This window comes from Polyergus mexicanus, unplaced genomic scaffold, assembly GCF_030449975.1.
Source record: "Polyergus mexicanus isolate NDT 795.1 unplaced genomic scaffold, iyPolMexi1.0 SCAF_1, whole genome shotgun sequence".
NCBI classification, from domain to species: domain Eukaryota; kingdom Metazoa; phylum Arthropoda; class Insecta; order Hymenoptera; family Formicidae; genus Polyergus; species Polyergus mexicanus.
In genome coordinates, this window is record NW_027223321.1 from 6,178,492 (window position 1) to 6,195,482 (window position 16,991).

The window sequence follows — 16,991 nt, forward strand, 5'->3', positions numbered from 1 at the left end:
GAAAAGTTATTAGTATATAAAGTTATTAGTATATAAAAGTTATTAGTATATAAAGTTATTAGTATATAAAAGTTATTAGTATATAAATATAAATAGAACTCTCTCTCTCTCTCTCTCTCTCTCTCTCTCTCTCTCTCTCTCTCTCTCTCTCTCTCTCTCTCTCTCTCTCTCTCTCTCTCTCTCTCTCTCTCTCTCTCTCTCTCTCTCTCTCTCTCTCTCTCTCTCTCTCTCTGTGTGTGTGTGTGTGTGTGTGTGTGTGTGTGTGTGTGTGTGTGTGACAAGAAAGTGTGATAGCGCTATAAAGATATAATAGAATTCTTATGCCGAGTTTGCGTATAACATTTGTAAGCCCGGAAAAGAAACAAGAAGAGAAGATAATTGCAAAATTTATAGAAATACTCACAGTGTTACGATGTTGCGGACTAGCAGATGTGGCTTGTGTTTGGTTGAAAAGCGACGAAGACGCCGGATACGTGGGGCCGGGATGGCTCATTTGATTATTACATAGACTATGATCCCCACCGTTGAGGTATCTTAGTTCCTGAGTATCGTGCAGGACGAATCCCTTTTGCGTTGGATGCGGCGCGGCCCAAGTCCTCGTGGGATCCGCATATATGCGCATATCTTGCTGATAAGCTAAAGAAAAAGGATTAAAAATTATTTATTACAATATATACACATACTACGATTTAAAAAAAAAGAAGTACAATTGTTACATTTCGATATCTAAAAACAATTTTTGCGAGTAAACTCTTTGGACGATAAGAAAATTACTTTAACATATCCGAAAAAATTTTATATCATCTTAACAATGTTATATAAAATATCATTAATCTATCTACATTAATTTATATATTATAATTTATAAGCTATTTTATCAATTGATGAATTTATTCGCACGAGTTGATTGGCCTTGTACTAAAATAAAGATGATGTACCGGCAGGTTGAGGACTAAATCGAGAATCCATAGATTGCTGATAGCCCACCGCGGCCATTTCATTGGCCAAGCTTTGGGCGGGTGCCGGCTGACCCCACATTCTCCTCTGCACTTGCGGTTGATCGTGCAAATAGAATTGCGATTGTTGTGGATCCTGCAGTCTGGGTGTTAACGGATTCACTGACGGCATTCCATAAGTCTATGAAAGAGGCAAAGGTTTTGAGAAATGGTTGATGATGTTAATGCGAAGCGAGATGCGTTTCCGACGAAAAGTACTCACTTGCATATGCTGCTGACTGAGACTCTGCAGTTGTTGAAGCTGTTGTTGCATCTGCTTCTGATGCTGCGTCATCAGGTGTTGTTGCTGTATCTGATTCTGTTGGCTCGCTAAACGCTGTATATCCGCTTGAATCTCGCTCAGGCTGGTATTCATTCTGCGACAAACAATTAATTTTTATACGTACCTACGTATAATTAAATTATACATCTAAATATGGTTTAGAAAACGCTAATGCATCGTGAAATATATAAAACAATCGCATTCGTTGTATCCAATCTTTTTTATTTTTATCTAAGCATAAAAGAGCAGATACTAACTGTGTTATAGATTGACGATATTGTTCCGGATCCATATTCTCGATATCCGGGGTGCGTCTAGTTTCGATGAATGGCGCGTTACCATCGTGCTCCAACCATTTGTGTTCCACATCTCGAACATCTTCACTAATTTCCTACATTCGTTATCAGAGAAACAAAATGTTTCATAAATAAATTACACGATGCTACAAATGTACATGTAATACTAAGAATGCTTAATTTTGCTATTTTACCTTTAAATAAAGAGAACCTAGGAATTTTCACATAGCAAATAATATTCATAATAAGATAATTGAAAGTTTAAAATTTATATAAAATTACATATTTTTAATTTAAATATGGTATATAACACACTTGTTGATTTATGGTGTACCTCTTGCATAAATTAAAAATTATTGACAACATGATGGATAAACGAAATATATATATATTTAAATCATTTATCGTCTGCACTTGTGTGTTTTTACGTGACATCTCGTTATTCCTAATAACGCCTACACGAATAAATTTACCCGAGGTAAACACGAGTAAAACATGACTGAAGTTTGACTTAATTCCTCGCACGTTCGAAATAATTGACAATCCACAGAATTGATCTAGTGACAGTCTGGAAACTTGGCGACACGATCTACAGTCTCGACATTTATCTGTCTGTTTGATCAATATCTTATGTAACTCGGAATAATGTCAAGGATCACTTCTCGAATTTCTCCGAGTTCTCGGTGTAAGTATAATTCGGGGAGCGTCTTAATTACGCCTGTTGAATTTAAACAACTCATCGCTGAAGCCATAAATAACAACGTAATTAGAAATGGGAACTTAAATGTTTGAAGAGAGAAAATAAAGCTAATTAGAAACTCATTAGTGAAATGCATATATACATATTAAAATGTTAAATTTTTATAAACAGAAAAGTTCTACTATGGTAGAGAAAAGAGAGATATCATCATATATGATATTGGAAGTCATGGTAAAAGTGAAATTTAGGTGATTTCTCATCTTCATTTCACTTGTATCATGATTTTCGATAATTCTATATATTGAGTCATTGAATAACCGTCACCTGACACAAATGTAAAGTAATTACATCGCTACTCTTTTCCAGGGAGTGTTTAGTATTTTATCATGCATGGGGATTATATTAGTAAATTAAAAAAATTAATGGAATTAGAATCATCTCGGTGAAGTTTCGTTTTCCTCTACAATATATATAAGCATATAATAATCGAGAAATATACAATAATCGTCCATTATAAAAATATTTTACAATCATTTCTACTAAAAGGGTAAAAACATGAAGCAGCAAAGTACAGTTTGTAGCATTATCACGTCTGTTTTGGAATCATCTAAACATCAAGAGGGAAAATGATCAGTTCGACAAACACTTTTACTGTTTTTTACTACATCTGCGTATTAAAAACGAAAAAAAGGAAAGAATTTAATTGACGTTTGAAAGCCATTCGCATAAGCGCGTATAATAATCATCTATTGGAAATATTAAGAGTAATTAACTTCTTCTCGTCTACGTAAAGCTACTTGCCGATAATATCGTACCTTGAGCGAGAAGGGTCTCTGTGGTTTTTCTTGAGGGGGTTGTTGGGGTACAGAGGACGCCTCGGAAACACTCGTCGGGGTCGCCCCGGAAGATCCGGAGGTTACAGGAGTGGGGGGACCGATTGTCTCGGCCGGACTGTCCCCCCCGGACGTTGACGAAGAGGGAGATTTAACCTTACCCTGCAACCAGCCCAACCAGCGTGCCTTGTTAAGAGTACTCAGAGTCCGCCACCAAATCACCGCCACCACCAAATACCATGGTGTCGAGCGCGGCTCCCCCATGGCCAAAGTTCAGATTACGCTCAAGCGCATCGAGTGCCAAAGCTCATCCAAAAAATGGCACGCAAATCATATCGCTTAATTGAACAACAATTGATTTAGACTACAATAGCACGCAATATTTACGTTATCTCTAATTCGGAAATATAAATGTAAAGAAATTTATCATGGACATAAAATTAAAATTAAATATGTATTTTCAACTAATACTATGAGGAGGTAATGTTATAATTATACGCGATTAGTACTTTGATTAATTATGTACATTCAAAATTTTTCGATTTGAAACCTCTCGTATTTCATATGGGAAAATTTTTCATACGAAACTTAAATATATAATAAGTTACTTTTTTTATAAAATAACATGCAGTGCTTTAAACAAGATGAACTTATCTACTTTTCTTTAATATTGTTTAACATTCAATGCATTCAGGACTTTAGAACTCAAACATTGAGACAAGAAATAAAAAATAGAATTGCAAGAATAAAAAAAGAAAGAACATATAAAAATATGTATATATATCTTGTTGCAAATAAAATATTAAATGACATTGATAGTTTTAAGATATTGATACTATATTCACGGGAAAAAAAGACTGTCAAGTGCTAGAAAAATATTAAATTTGACACACAATTTCTGTTTGAACAGAAATGTGATTTAAATAGAAATGTTCAATCCTGTTATAACACAGAAATTCAGTGCATTAGCATGCGCTTACCATCAAGTATAGCTGAAATATCAGAAAGAGAATTGTGTTAGGACAACATGGCTAACAACCGAGATTATTTATGGAGCAAATAAAAAAGAGATTATGTCCTACTATGTACAACAAAGGCGATTATACGATGATAACCAATCTAGATGAATCTACCTAAATAAAATCAGATAAGCAGATAAGTTACGAATAAAATTCGATCATTATCTAGTATGAGATTGAGCAATATATTTTACATCTACACTTTAGGAATGACATTACAATCTCAATTGATATTTTTGTACAAGCAATACCATACAAGCGGGCTTGCAATTTTGCACAATTGGAAATATGTGACACAGAGAACAAAAGGCGGAAAAAAAAGAACTTTATACCTTCTATACTTTCTGTTTTCACATTGCTTTATACTAAACACCCGTGCCTAGATTCGAAAAGTAGCTGTCCCGCAGCATAGCAGATCTGATGTTTCGATGAAACACTCATTCCATAATTCATACCTCAATTTGTTTTCAATTTCATTCATTATCAGCTCTTGCATCTTTCTTTTCATTAAAAAAAAAAGAAAAAAAAAGAAAAAAAGAAGAGAGAAACATCGAACCACTATCTATAACAATGATTATATGTGGAACTGATACAATAGAATTGATAGTGATAATGATATTAAAGTAGTTGAATGTGTATTATACAGTCTTTCTAAATTACGCATAGAGTAATCGCATATTTTACCTTTGTGACCGCCTGCAAAAACGCCGCTTTGCCAACTTTTTGCCGTTGTTTCGACATAACAACTTCCATCCTTCGCTTCTCGTTCTCTATATGTCGTCGCTTCTCTTCGAGCTTCAACCGTATGTTATTCAACTGCGAGGCCATTATGGTATTACCGCCGTTCTCATCTACCATCACGGAATATTTTCAATAATTTTAAATAAATAACAAATGTGACATGAATACAATTAATAACAACTTATCTTCAAATATTTAAATTTTAAATTAATAAAATAGCTAAAATTATGCGCTGTATCTAATCAATTTAAGAAATTTAATATATTTATATTTAATCTCAAAGAAAGTATATCCATTCTTAAATTATACATACGTCTAAATGAAATTTCCTCTTTATACATCTGTGTTTGAAATTTACCGATAGAATGTTGTTCTATCTGTTGCGACTGCTGGTTGCTCTGTTGTTGCCACGTGGTCGTGTTCGGCAGAGTGGCAAAAGTCGTTTTCTTCTCCCCGTTGCCGTTACTCTGACCGTGCCTCTTGCTCGATTGCTTAACATCATCCTGCCTTTCCTGTTCCATGTACGTAAAGTTAATCCCCTTTTCAGAGCTCTGTCTGTTCAGATTTGCAAAACTGGCAAATTTCGTGACGGTGTCGCCACCATCGCCGCTATCCGCGCCACTACCGTCATTCTCTGTGCCGGAATGTAAGATTTGCCGAAGAGCGACGTTATCCAGACTGCTGTTGGACGTCTGTCGTCGCAACCGCGGAGGAGGCTCCTCGCCACCGTTGCTGCCGTTGTAACCATTGTCTGCGATTATATGCTGCACTCCACTGCCATATACATCCTGGACGCTGGATCGCGCAGGCAACGTCGGTTCGGTCGTGCTGCGCTTGCCGATGTGCGCGCCTACCTCTTTATCCGGATTTCTACCAAAATTGTGTAAATTATCCTGGATAAAAGAAATCACAATGATCATACCGCTTGTCCCCTTGAGACAATCTTCTCACGCGCTTCTTTCTTCTTGATACGACGAGATGAAACGATAAGTCGCTCCTCCTCGCCTACATACCTGAGATCCGCCAAAGTTTTCGATGGTCAGTTGAGAATCGTCCGTGATGCTGTTCCGTCTGGATCGACGTCCGGCGTAAGAGCTCCGCCGTTGATCTTCCCAGTTGCTCGGCCGACCAGCGGCTTCAGTTCTGGCTGCGGACTTGTCGTCCGCCACGGAGCTCAATGTGGGGATGCCTTTGCCACGATGTACCACGAAGCTCTCCTCGCTACCTGCGCGTCTACGAGAGATAAAGCGAATGAAACGAATGCACATCGAATATACAATAACAATCCATAAAAGATATAAGACGAGAGAGAGATTTTATTAAATATTGTTTTGAGAATTACATATTCAAATTGAATTAATTTGAAAATTTTATTGACAACAGAATAATCGTGCAGTTTGTGGATCGTTAAACATTAAATAATAACATACCTGTCGTCGTACGGATGACTCTCGGCAGTTTGTTGCAAAGATTGTGACTTTTTCACAATAGTGTTCGAAGCCGATTTTGCAACTGGAAAAATCAATTAACGATGAATCGATTACATATACAGGGTGGCCCCGAACGTTCCAGCCAGATTTTGAGATCTTATAGGAAATTTAATTCTGAACAAAAAATTTCCTATAAACATAGGTCGAAAAATGCTTTCTTAAGAAATTATCGCTCAAAAAGCTCTGAAATCATGATTATTTTATAATACATTTTTCAAAATATCATGGAAAATGTGAGTCTTTTAACAAAAAGTACCGAAACAAAAGTTGTAAAAAATTTAATTATCTTTCAAATGAGATCAAACTGATTGTTGTACGTTCCATAAATTTTGATATAACCAATTTTAAACGTACAAAAAGTGCTTTTGTTACTTATTGTTAGATGCGCATACGTAATACGATACGTTTCTTGTGCGCGATAGGGCGCCATCGAATGTTGCGCGATCTGAAATTGATAATACTAGCGCCATTCCTCCCCACATTTGAGGGCAGGTTCAATGTTAGCGCGTACAATATCCTATCCTTTCCACGCGCTAAGCCATTTTTAGATAACGAGTACGAGTAACGTTTTTGACCGATAACTTCTTAAGGAGGCATTTTTCGACCCATGTTTATAGGAAACTTTTTGTTCAGAATTAAATTTCCTATAAGATCTCAAAGTCTGGCTGGAACATTCGGGGCCCCACTCTGTATATATATTTATATCTAATTGGATGAGAAGGTTCATTTGTCATTCAAATTATATTTAAGAAGAAACGGTAAGATATTTAACAGATAATAAATTTACACTTTTCGTTACATTAAATAAAGCTTACAACAGATCACTTAAGAGCACGATGTGAAATTCCCATGGATCACTTCATACGATAACATCAATAAAGTAGATGTATAATGTAAAAGTATTCAATAACAAAACCAATAAATCAGTAACTCATAGAAATTTCAACTCGCACATATTTCAAAAATCGAAATATTAAAAGCCTATATGATATATTATCAGAGAAAATATATCGTATAAAGATACAACATCGAGTCATACTACAAAATATCTAGCATCTCTAATTCTCATAATCGACGTCGGACAAAAATTTTGAAAATGAACGTAACATGAAACGAATAAAAGCTCAATGTACGATAAACCATAAACTAAGAGCGAGACCATAAACGATACGAATGAATACACGTCGCAACGTAATCGTACCAACTAAACATGGAGTGGACCTTAATGAACGACGACGAAGTTCTCATCTTTCTTCGTGACAGTTGCAGCGCACGATTAAAATCTCATGCAAAAAAGAAACGTAAAGCCAATGTCCAATATGCAAGCGACAAGCAGCCAATGACCGAGTGTCACAAATATATGCGACATTCGCATGCAGGTCTGTTCTCAGATATATATGTGATTATGTGCTCCCACGATAATAATCGAATGAAATGCAAGCAATTACGCGATTAGTAACAAGCAGTGCTCCTCACACAATTCACAAATTTCCTTAAGAGATTAATCCAGTGGGATAGACATTACCTTTTTCGTAATTTAAAACACGTCAACTTCCTCTCAGAAAGAATTTTATAACATTAGAACACTTTAGTTACATATTAGCTTGATATTAACTAATATTACTTTCAACAACAACTTTTTTTTACAAAACTATATGACAGATGTATTTCTCTCCATTATATATACATCTTTATATCTAACTAATAAAATGATATTGGTCAATTTAGATCTAGAACATCGAACAATTGATAAAATACTACGCTTATGCTAAACATATTGAACTCAGAATTTAATTAAGCTCTATATAAGCAAGAGTGAAAAGCTATGATATTGCATTTTATTCGATTACATCGATTATAATTGCGACGAGTAAGCGTCGAATTTGAATGTGGGTGACCTAGCGCATCTACAGACACAAGAGGATAACGCGATAAGGCGACCGGGGAACTCCCTGATCCCTTCAAAACACTGAAAATGTCAGTTTGCGAGAAACGCAACTCGCAAGGGAGAGTAAACCACCTAGTAGAGAGTTCATGAGATTGATTCGTTGTGTGGTAACGTATGGATACCTGTGAACCCTGGCGCGGATATGGAGAGGTTGCTTCTCAGATCGGGTATCGGAGCTATAGACTGTGGCAGACTTCTTTTATGAGCTACACCATGACTATTGCGCGGGCAGGCTGCACCCGCCATCGCCGCGTTGTATCATGTGGTTCAACCGGAAGTTGGCGAAAGAAGAAGGCGGAGGATAGCGTTGTCGTGTCAAGCATCAAGAAGAGGTTACGCCATAGAAATATATGGAAATATTACAGTTGTAATAGATTAAGTGCTATGTGTGAAAGTGGTAAGGTCGTAATATGGCTGGTAGTATATCGTATCTCTTAGCAACAGCGATTTCATTCGACTTGCAGAAAGGCCAATTCGTATCAAATGGAAATAACATAATTAATCGCTGCTCTCAGGGAAGAGGACCCGGATCGAGAGGCTGGGATATCGAGTATGTGTGTATTGACACTGATAAGAAGCGTGAAACCATTACGATTACAGGCAACTGTTATTTTATAATTTATTTTATAATGTATTTTATAATTAATTGTTACGATATATTTATAATCGATTTAATCAATTAATTAAATTAATATAATTAAGGAGATAAAGGTTTAATGTCTTCATTGCCTGGAATAGTAGTGGAATTTTTTATGGAATATAATAAAATAAATAATAGAACGGTTATATATAGATATATAGTCCAATACAGTGTGTAATATATGGCAGCCTTCACCAATCACAATTATCCACCACCAATTTTCACGAATCCTCTTTCTTTCCTTCTTCATCTCTTTCTCTCTTTCTCTCTTTCTCATCAAAATATAACTCGACCCGACATCTCGTCGTGCAGATCTGCTTTTAATCAATAGTTTCATTCTCGATCGAAAAATGTCTACGTACCATCTAAGTATTGCATCGCGCGCTCTTCTCCGGGATAACGAACACATTTTGCCGGATGAATCTCCAAAACATTATATATGTCCGCCAGAAAAACCACCAAGTTTTGCTTCATTGACCTGAATATTAAAATTATAATAAAAGAAAAAGGAATTATTTCATTTTTTGTTTCCATTTTTCAAAAGGTAATAATATAGAAAACTTTTATAAGACATATTCTCAAACAATGCAACAAAATTTTCAATTTTAATTAAGTAAACGCACCCTCTCATGTACGTAACGTCCTCGGGTTGCATGTGGAAAATCGAGTAGGGCAGGCATTTGACGCAAAACGTTTGCACCAGGAACAGATTGTGCAACGCATCCGCCACCGAAGGTCTTTTCGATACCCTGATGTCCATCCAGTTGAGCTCGCCTGGACAGTAGAACGCGACGACGGCTGCCAAGCCGACGCCATCGCACAGAGATTGGAAGTCCTTGGCGGCGGGTAGCTCGGGTAACCGCGTCTTGTCGCCGGCACCATCTTCGCTCTGGATCTTGGCAATTAGCGCGTGCGACGCGTGATTGATCCAGAGCAAGAGACCCTTTTCATGATCGGACGGCACGTCTACCTCGGCCTGGGGGTCAAACCGTTGTATCGCCGAGACGACTCGGTCTCCCGTTACCACCTCCTTCGCGTATAAGACCATCAGGCCCTCTATCACAGCCATATGTGCAGACTGCAATTAAACAAAGACAAGATTTATTTTATTTTAATTGATTAAAATAATTTAAAACTTGGAAGAAGGCTATTATTATAAAAAGAAACTTTTATAGGTTCCAAAGATATCATTGTGAAATATGGGAAAGGGTGTCCATAAAAAAAAATGTAAGAAGATTTTTCAGGTAATTTGTTTAAAATTCCAGATAAAATTAGAAAATTTTTAGAAATAAGTTTCTTTTGTGTGCATTTTCCAATGCTTTCCACTCATACAAAGGAAAAATAAACCACTTAAATTTTAAATATTAAATTTAAAAATGTACTGAAAAGAACTGAATGACTTTTGTAAGATAAGCATTTTTTATTTGCATAATATTTTCATTTTCTATCATTAATTGTAAGAATTACAATAAAAAGTATGTACTCAGTATTGTATTGTATATTCAGTATTTTTTGCTATGACAATAAACATATAATTAAAGAGAGAAAGATATATATTTACAATATGTTTGAAATATAATTCACTACCATTGGCCAATCAGATTGCCGATGCTTGCAATATAAGAATAAAATGATCAATGAGAGAATTTTTAAAAACATTCCCTGAATTTGAATAAAATTCCATGAGAATTCTCTAATTTTTCAAGGTAAAAACAAATTCCAGGTTTTCTAGGTTTTTCCAAAGAATAGACATCCTAAATCTAAATCATTATATTAACAATAATGTCATATCCTCGATATATTTGAAAATATTCAGAAAACACGCGATTGTTACGTTGCCTGGCAAGCGAGAGCTTACCATCTTGAGTGGTGAATTTTGAATGAGAATCGTTTCGGTAAGCTGAGTATTGTTCTGTTCCGCGACGTAGACGCCTTTCCTGGCCAGGGCTTGCAGGATCCCGTAGTGATTCTGATTGTGATAGTTGGGATCCGAGTATATGTTGGCCAGCGCGAGACAGTAGAGCTCCGCATTGGAAAGCGCGTGAACAATCTGTGGTTTCAGATGTTCCTGCTCCTGTAAACGATAAAAAAAAATCCTTTCTCAAACAAAAGGCAATGAGCGTACGATAGTATCGTACTCGAATCATTATATTCATTATATTTTTCCGCTTGAACAATTACGTGATTAATTAAGATAAATTGTTCTACTGAACCTAGAGATGTAAAAAAAGAAAACCGGTTTTTTTTTCTTATAGAATTTTATCTAATAAATATTTTTCTTTATATTTTTTTTGTTAATATGACAAAAAAGCTAAAGTTCTTATATTTCTAATTTATTTTTTTTTTTCAAAATTTTCTTACATGCTTAAAAATAGTAATTACGTAATTATATAGCCAATTGGAATGCGAGCTACATTTAAAATAGTAATGGTTAATTCAAATCTATCATTTAAAAAATTAAAAATAATGAAAAATCAATTTGCAGTAATCAAAATATAAAGACATTAAATATCTATTAAAAAAGAAGAAGAAAAAGAAGAAGAAGAAGAAGAAGAAGAAGAAGAAGAAGAAGAAGAAGAAGAGGAAGAGGAGGAGGAGGATGAGGATGAGGATGAGGATGAGGATGAGGATGAGGATGAGGATGAGGAGGATGAGGAGGAGGAGGAGGATGAGGATGAGGAGGAGGAGGATGAGGAGGATGAGGATGAGGATGAGGATGAGGATGAGGAGGAGGAGGAGGAGGAGGAGGATGAGGAGGATGAGGAGGAGGAGGAGGAGGAAGACGTTATTTTTTTCATAAAAAACCATTTCTTATGGGAGAAAAAAAAACATTTTGTTTTTTTCTATTCACATCTCTAACTGAATCTTAGTGTGTGTGTGTGTGTGTGTGTGTGTGTGTGTGTGTGTGTGTGTGTGTGTGTGTGTGTGTGCGCGCGTGTGCGTGTGTGTATGTGTGTATATTAAGGATTTTTAATACCATTTATCTCGTATTTTTTTGACGCCAAATATTTCAGTATTTTCAAAGGTAGTATGGAAAGAATTTTTATTCCACAAGTTGTTTTATAAAGTCATTTTTACGCTCTAATAATTTTCTTTCTTTTAGCAATTAGTACTTTGAATGATTAATTATGAAAGATATAAAAATGTTTCCCTCTAAAAACCGAGCGGTAAAAGTGCTATAAATGATCGAGTTCGGAGAATGCGAAGGAATGAGCGACCTTGCCTCCACAATGACGTTTTCCTCGCTTTTTCACGACGACTTTACGATTAATCGCGTTGAAGGACGCAACAATTTTATCTCAACTAATATCCAGTATAGTAGCGAAGTGACCGACAAAATCGGACAGCTCGAATCACCACGGAAACCATTTATAAACTGCTCTACCGGGCATATTATGTGTAACACTTCCTGTAAGGTTTCTCGACAAGAATAGATCGAAGAAAGAATAAACTTTATTAGCATATCGTTAGATTCGCAACTAATAAAATAAACTGATACTTAATATATGCTTCGTAAGAAATAATACATATTTAAACATAGGTTTATTTTTTATTTCATACATACAGAATAAGATTCTGTAATTTAGTTTTTTCTTCTGACATTTAATTGGTTAAAAAGATTCTTTTTTAAATCAAACGACACCACAATTAAATTAATTAATTAATTAAATTAAGTTAAAATTAAATTAAACCAAATTAATATTTTATAATAATTAAACGATCTGATAAATACAATCATATGTAAACTTGTACGTGAAAGAGAGAAGATTCAGATATCGTGATGATAAATCATCGTAAAATGAAATGCACCTCGAGAATAAACGCATTACCCAAACAACTTTTTAATTTCATTGTCTCTTTTAGCTTATATTTATGACCTGCAGCAATGTAAGTTTGAATACAAATAAGTGATTTTATTTCTGATGAAAGAATTTAAGTTTTATAATTTTAAAAACATTTAAAGTGAAAATATTTTCGTAACTTTGATTTCTTAAGAAAGATAATTTTTCCTTAGATATTAAGGCGTCATGTTATAAGAATATCATAAGTTTTCTCACGTGGCGAAAGTGCTTTTGTCAGAATACCAAAGAGAAAGAGTATCAAATATAGCTCTAATAAAAATAGTTTTTATATAATAATAGCACAAATTAATGAAAAACAAAGAATTCCCGAAGCATAATCCACAACTTTCGCATCTATCAAAAGAATATATACTATCACTAGAAAGTATTGTGATGTAATTTTCATGTGTGTTTCGCGGAAAAGGAAAGTATTTTTCATAAATGATCTCGATGCTTATTCCACAAAGATATTCGAGCTCTTCACTTCATGTCGATCCATATTTTCAAAGATTCCAATCCAGAATCTCGATTAAATCTGTTACACTAAAAATAAAATTTTCTTTAATCAAATAAATACATTTTGTTAATATCGATTTTTTTTTTTAATTAAATAAATATATACTTTGTTTCCAAGAATGTTTTGTTATATTAAATAAATTATTATTTGCATGTAATGAAAATTATAATTTTTAAAATCAATTATATAAATTTAAAATTTTAATATAAAAATATATTTATATTTAAATATAAAAATTATTTATATTATTAAAATAAAAAAACATGTGTTTTTAAAACAAGCAGTCGAAAATTAAAAAATATTTTTTTAAAGATAATATTTTAGTACAATAAAGATAAAAAGATAAATTCTTTCTTTTAGTTGCAAATAAAAACATATTTTACTTTTATTTATTATTTTAAATATATTTATTGCTTAATTGAAATAACTACAATATTTCCTTTGCAAGTATTTAAATAAATAATTGTTTTTGATTAAAGAAATTTTATTTGGATTTAATATATTTTTTTTTTTAGTGTGAGAGAAAATAAAACAAACGTTCAATAAGCGAATTTCGCGATCCACTAATAACTTGGAAACGAAAATCATATCGATATATGATTATTTTAATTAGATCGATGACAAAACAATGGTGACATAAAAAAATACGAGAATAAATTTGATTGCGTCGAATATTTACATAAGCTATCTAGATGCATATAGTAAAGAATTATATTATTTTATTATTTGTGACCAGCATATAATTTAAAAAAAAAAAAAAAACCTTATAAATTTATAATAAATTATTTAAAGTGAAAACAAAAAGAATTTACAATTTAAGAAATTAAAGCTCTCAAGTGATATCACAAATTTAAATTCAGTCGCGCAAATTTATTAATTAAAAAAATTGTTTTTAATTAACGATAGATGTAGCAAAATTTTGTCATTAGTAAGATACATTTTTATGAAATTTTTAGAAGCGTTAAGTGTCACAGATTTAAAATCATTAACAAAGGATCTTTGATCGAACTTTAGTAACTTAATAACTTTAGTATAATAACTTTAGAAATCTTGGTATAAGACCAAGTAAATTTCGTGCCCTGTGCACATAATCAGTTTCATAGAAAATTTATTTTTCTACAAAACTGACGCACTACCATCCGCGTATAGCTCTTACTAGTCCGCGATTATTTAAATTTGTGATATCACTTGAGAGGCTTAATTTCTTAAATTTTTAGTAACTTACCTCATGATCACGATAATAGGGCTCGCGGAGCTTTTCTGGTACTCGATTGTTGTATGCCTTTGACAGAAGCCATTTTACGGAGGCACGCTGTTTGGCCTGAAACACAAAAAAAAAGGAAAATATTATTAAAACATTTAATGAAATTCAGAAAAAAATATTAAAATGTTAATTTTGTTTTGAATTTCAGAATATACAAAACTTAAAATATTATATTTATTTTTTAATATTATTTATATATATATATATTTATTTATTCATAAATTATATAAATTAAAATATATTAATACAGAATAAACTTAAAATTTAATTCAAATAACGAATCTATTTATATTTATTTCTTATAAAATATTTAGCGATAATTAAGCGAGAACTATGAAATTAATCTTATTATATCATTAATGAAATTAGTTTGTAATCATCTCGCGGAAATCATATTTTTATTATTATATTTCTTCTACAGTATATCATATCATATCATTTATTAAAACATATTAGAAAGTATGTGTATATTTATACCTAACATAATTTTTAATCATAATTTATAAAATACTAAATCAAAAGTGCTTACATATAAAAAATATTACTGTTTTAAATTTCCTGTCGTATATTATCTAATCGGCAATTTCTATTTCGTCGTGTAACTTTGCGTGAAAATATATTTTACGTAAATCCGAATGTCGCAAATATAGGGCAAAATCGTTACGCTCATATTGTGAATCGTGACTTTCGTTCCGTATGAGTTCCTCAGATTCTCGCCAAAAATCCTCCAAGATGGTACGCGAAAAATTGCACGTCTAATCAATTTGTCGAGTATCTCTGAACGAGAACGAGAAAGAGGAAGGAAGAGAGCATCTAGAGAACCTGGAGAGCTAGAAAGGATGGGAGTGGCTGTCGTATAAGATCACACTCCGCGATGTGCTATGAAGATTAAAGCGACACAAGAAAGTTTCCGATGCTCCTGTAAAAACGCTCGGTAAAAATGGTTAAATGATTCTTCGATAAAAATTATTTTATTTGAGTTTTATCGTCATAAAATGCTTTTTTCGACGGTTTTGTTCACCTTTCAATTAACTTGTTGGTAAATATAAAAGGTTAACCTCACCGATTTTATCGCCACTTAAGGCCGTATTACACTATGGGTTGCGGGCTCGGTTGTGGTTGGGATTATGGTTGGCGATTACGGATTGACCAATCAGAGCAAAGCAGTTTGCCGGTTGATTGGTCAATCCGCAACTATCAACCGTAATCGAACCGGTAACTCGTAGTGTAATACGACCGTTAGATATGTTGTAGGGGAGGTTCTTCTGAGTAATTCGCCGCAGAAAAAAGATGAGGGAAAACGTTCGTTTAAAGGATATGACAAATTAAAATCTCACAGTTTTAATGCTTTTTCTCGGATATTATAGAATAATATTAGAAAAAGTGAAGTTTGTGTACGTTGTATTTGTTGTAAGGTAAATATGGAAAAAGTATTTGTTTACATTTATGGAATAGGTATATGATCATAGATATTTTGTCAATAATCGGTTTCACCTATTTCTCGCAGTTCGTTAACAGCTTTCAATATGCAACTACATGAATTTTTGAGTCATGTTTTGAATTTTACTTTTAAAACTGAAAATGGGTTTAGGTTATATCTTTCGGAAGTAGAGTCCTCCCCCGTGGGGGGGGGGGGGCGCGGAACCCACTGCATCCATGCATATATTTTACAATGCGAAGCAAGGTCTACTCCACAATTGTTGCGTGGATGGAAAAGTATATGCAGTGGGTTCCGTACCCCCGTACGGGGGGCGCCACTTTCAGAAGATATAACTTAACCTAAATCTATTTCTGATTTAAAACTAAAATTTGGTTTGGGTCAGGTTATATCTTCCGGAAGTAAAATCCCCCGTGGGGAGATAAATATAATATCGGATATTAAGAATAAATATAATATCAGGTAATGATATTGTTTAGTATTATTAAATATATTGTTAAACATTATTAAGAAATATTATTAAAAATTATTAATATTATCTATTTTATTTTATTTTAAGAGAGAGAGAGAGAGAGAAAGAGAGAGCAAAGGCAAAAAAGGATAGTTTATTTAAAATTAAAGAAGAGAAAGAATAAGCGATAGAGAGGAAAGGGGAGAGAGAACAGAGAAGGGGAGAGAGGGGAAGAGAGGGACGGGAAGGGGAAAAAGGAGAGGGGAGAGGGGAGAGAGGAGGGAAGGGAGAGAGAGACCGAAGGAAAAGAGGAAAAAAAAATGATATTAAGTAATAATATTTGATATTAGGCAGTTATATCGGTTTATTTTGTGACGTATATGATTTTGTATATATCATTAAAAATGTCAAAATAAAAAAGAATAAATGGCGCGCGCGAAGTGTGCGCTCTATGTTGTTCCAATATAATTAAAATTTTCTGTCATTAATAATATTTCCGGATAGTATTAGTGTAAAATGTTACTTAAATATGAC

General features: G+C 33.7%; 1 protein-coding gene across 8 annotated transcripts in view; it reads right to left on the minus strand.

The window, feature by feature from the left end:
- Positions 1-16,991, minus strand: part of Patronin (calmodulin-regulated spectrin-associated protein patronin) — an 82,026-nt gene that overhangs the window by 11,046 nt on the left and 53,989 nt on the right. For 5 of the 8 annotated variants that reach the window (XM_070296283.1, XM_070296330.1, XM_070296303.1 and 2 more), the window contains 15 exons: positions 14,530-14,625; positions 10,804-11,019; positions 9,569-10,023; positions 9,308-9,423; positions 8,428-8,538; positions 6,298-6,379; positions 5,881-6,100; positions 5,226-5,760; positions 4,811-4,977; positions 4,088-4,099; positions 3,090-3,269; positions 1,536-1,669; positions 1,219-1,372; positions 939-1,137; positions 404-636 (listed from right to left, as the gene is read on the minus strand). In XM_070296283.1, coding sequence (XP_070152384.1) covers positions 404-636; positions 939-1,137; positions 1,219-1,372; positions 1,536-1,669; positions 3,090-3,269; positions 4,088-4,099; positions 4,811-4,977; positions 5,226-5,760; positions 5,881-6,100; positions 6,298-6,379; positions 8,428-8,538; positions 9,308-9,423; positions 9,569-10,023; positions 10,804-11,019; positions 14,530-14,625 — 2,910 coding nt within the window. The remainder of the gene's footprint in view (positions 1-403; positions 637-938; positions 1,138-1,218; positions 1,373-1,535; positions 1,670-3,089; positions 3,270-4,087; positions 4,100-4,810; positions 4,978-5,225; positions 5,761-5,880; positions 6,101-6,297; positions 6,380-8,427; positions 8,539-9,307; positions 9,424-9,568; positions 10,024-10,803; positions 11,020-14,529; positions 14,626-16,991) is intronic. The other 3 variants (XM_070296295.1, XM_070296275.1, XM_070296312.1) reach the window with 3 other exon arrangements.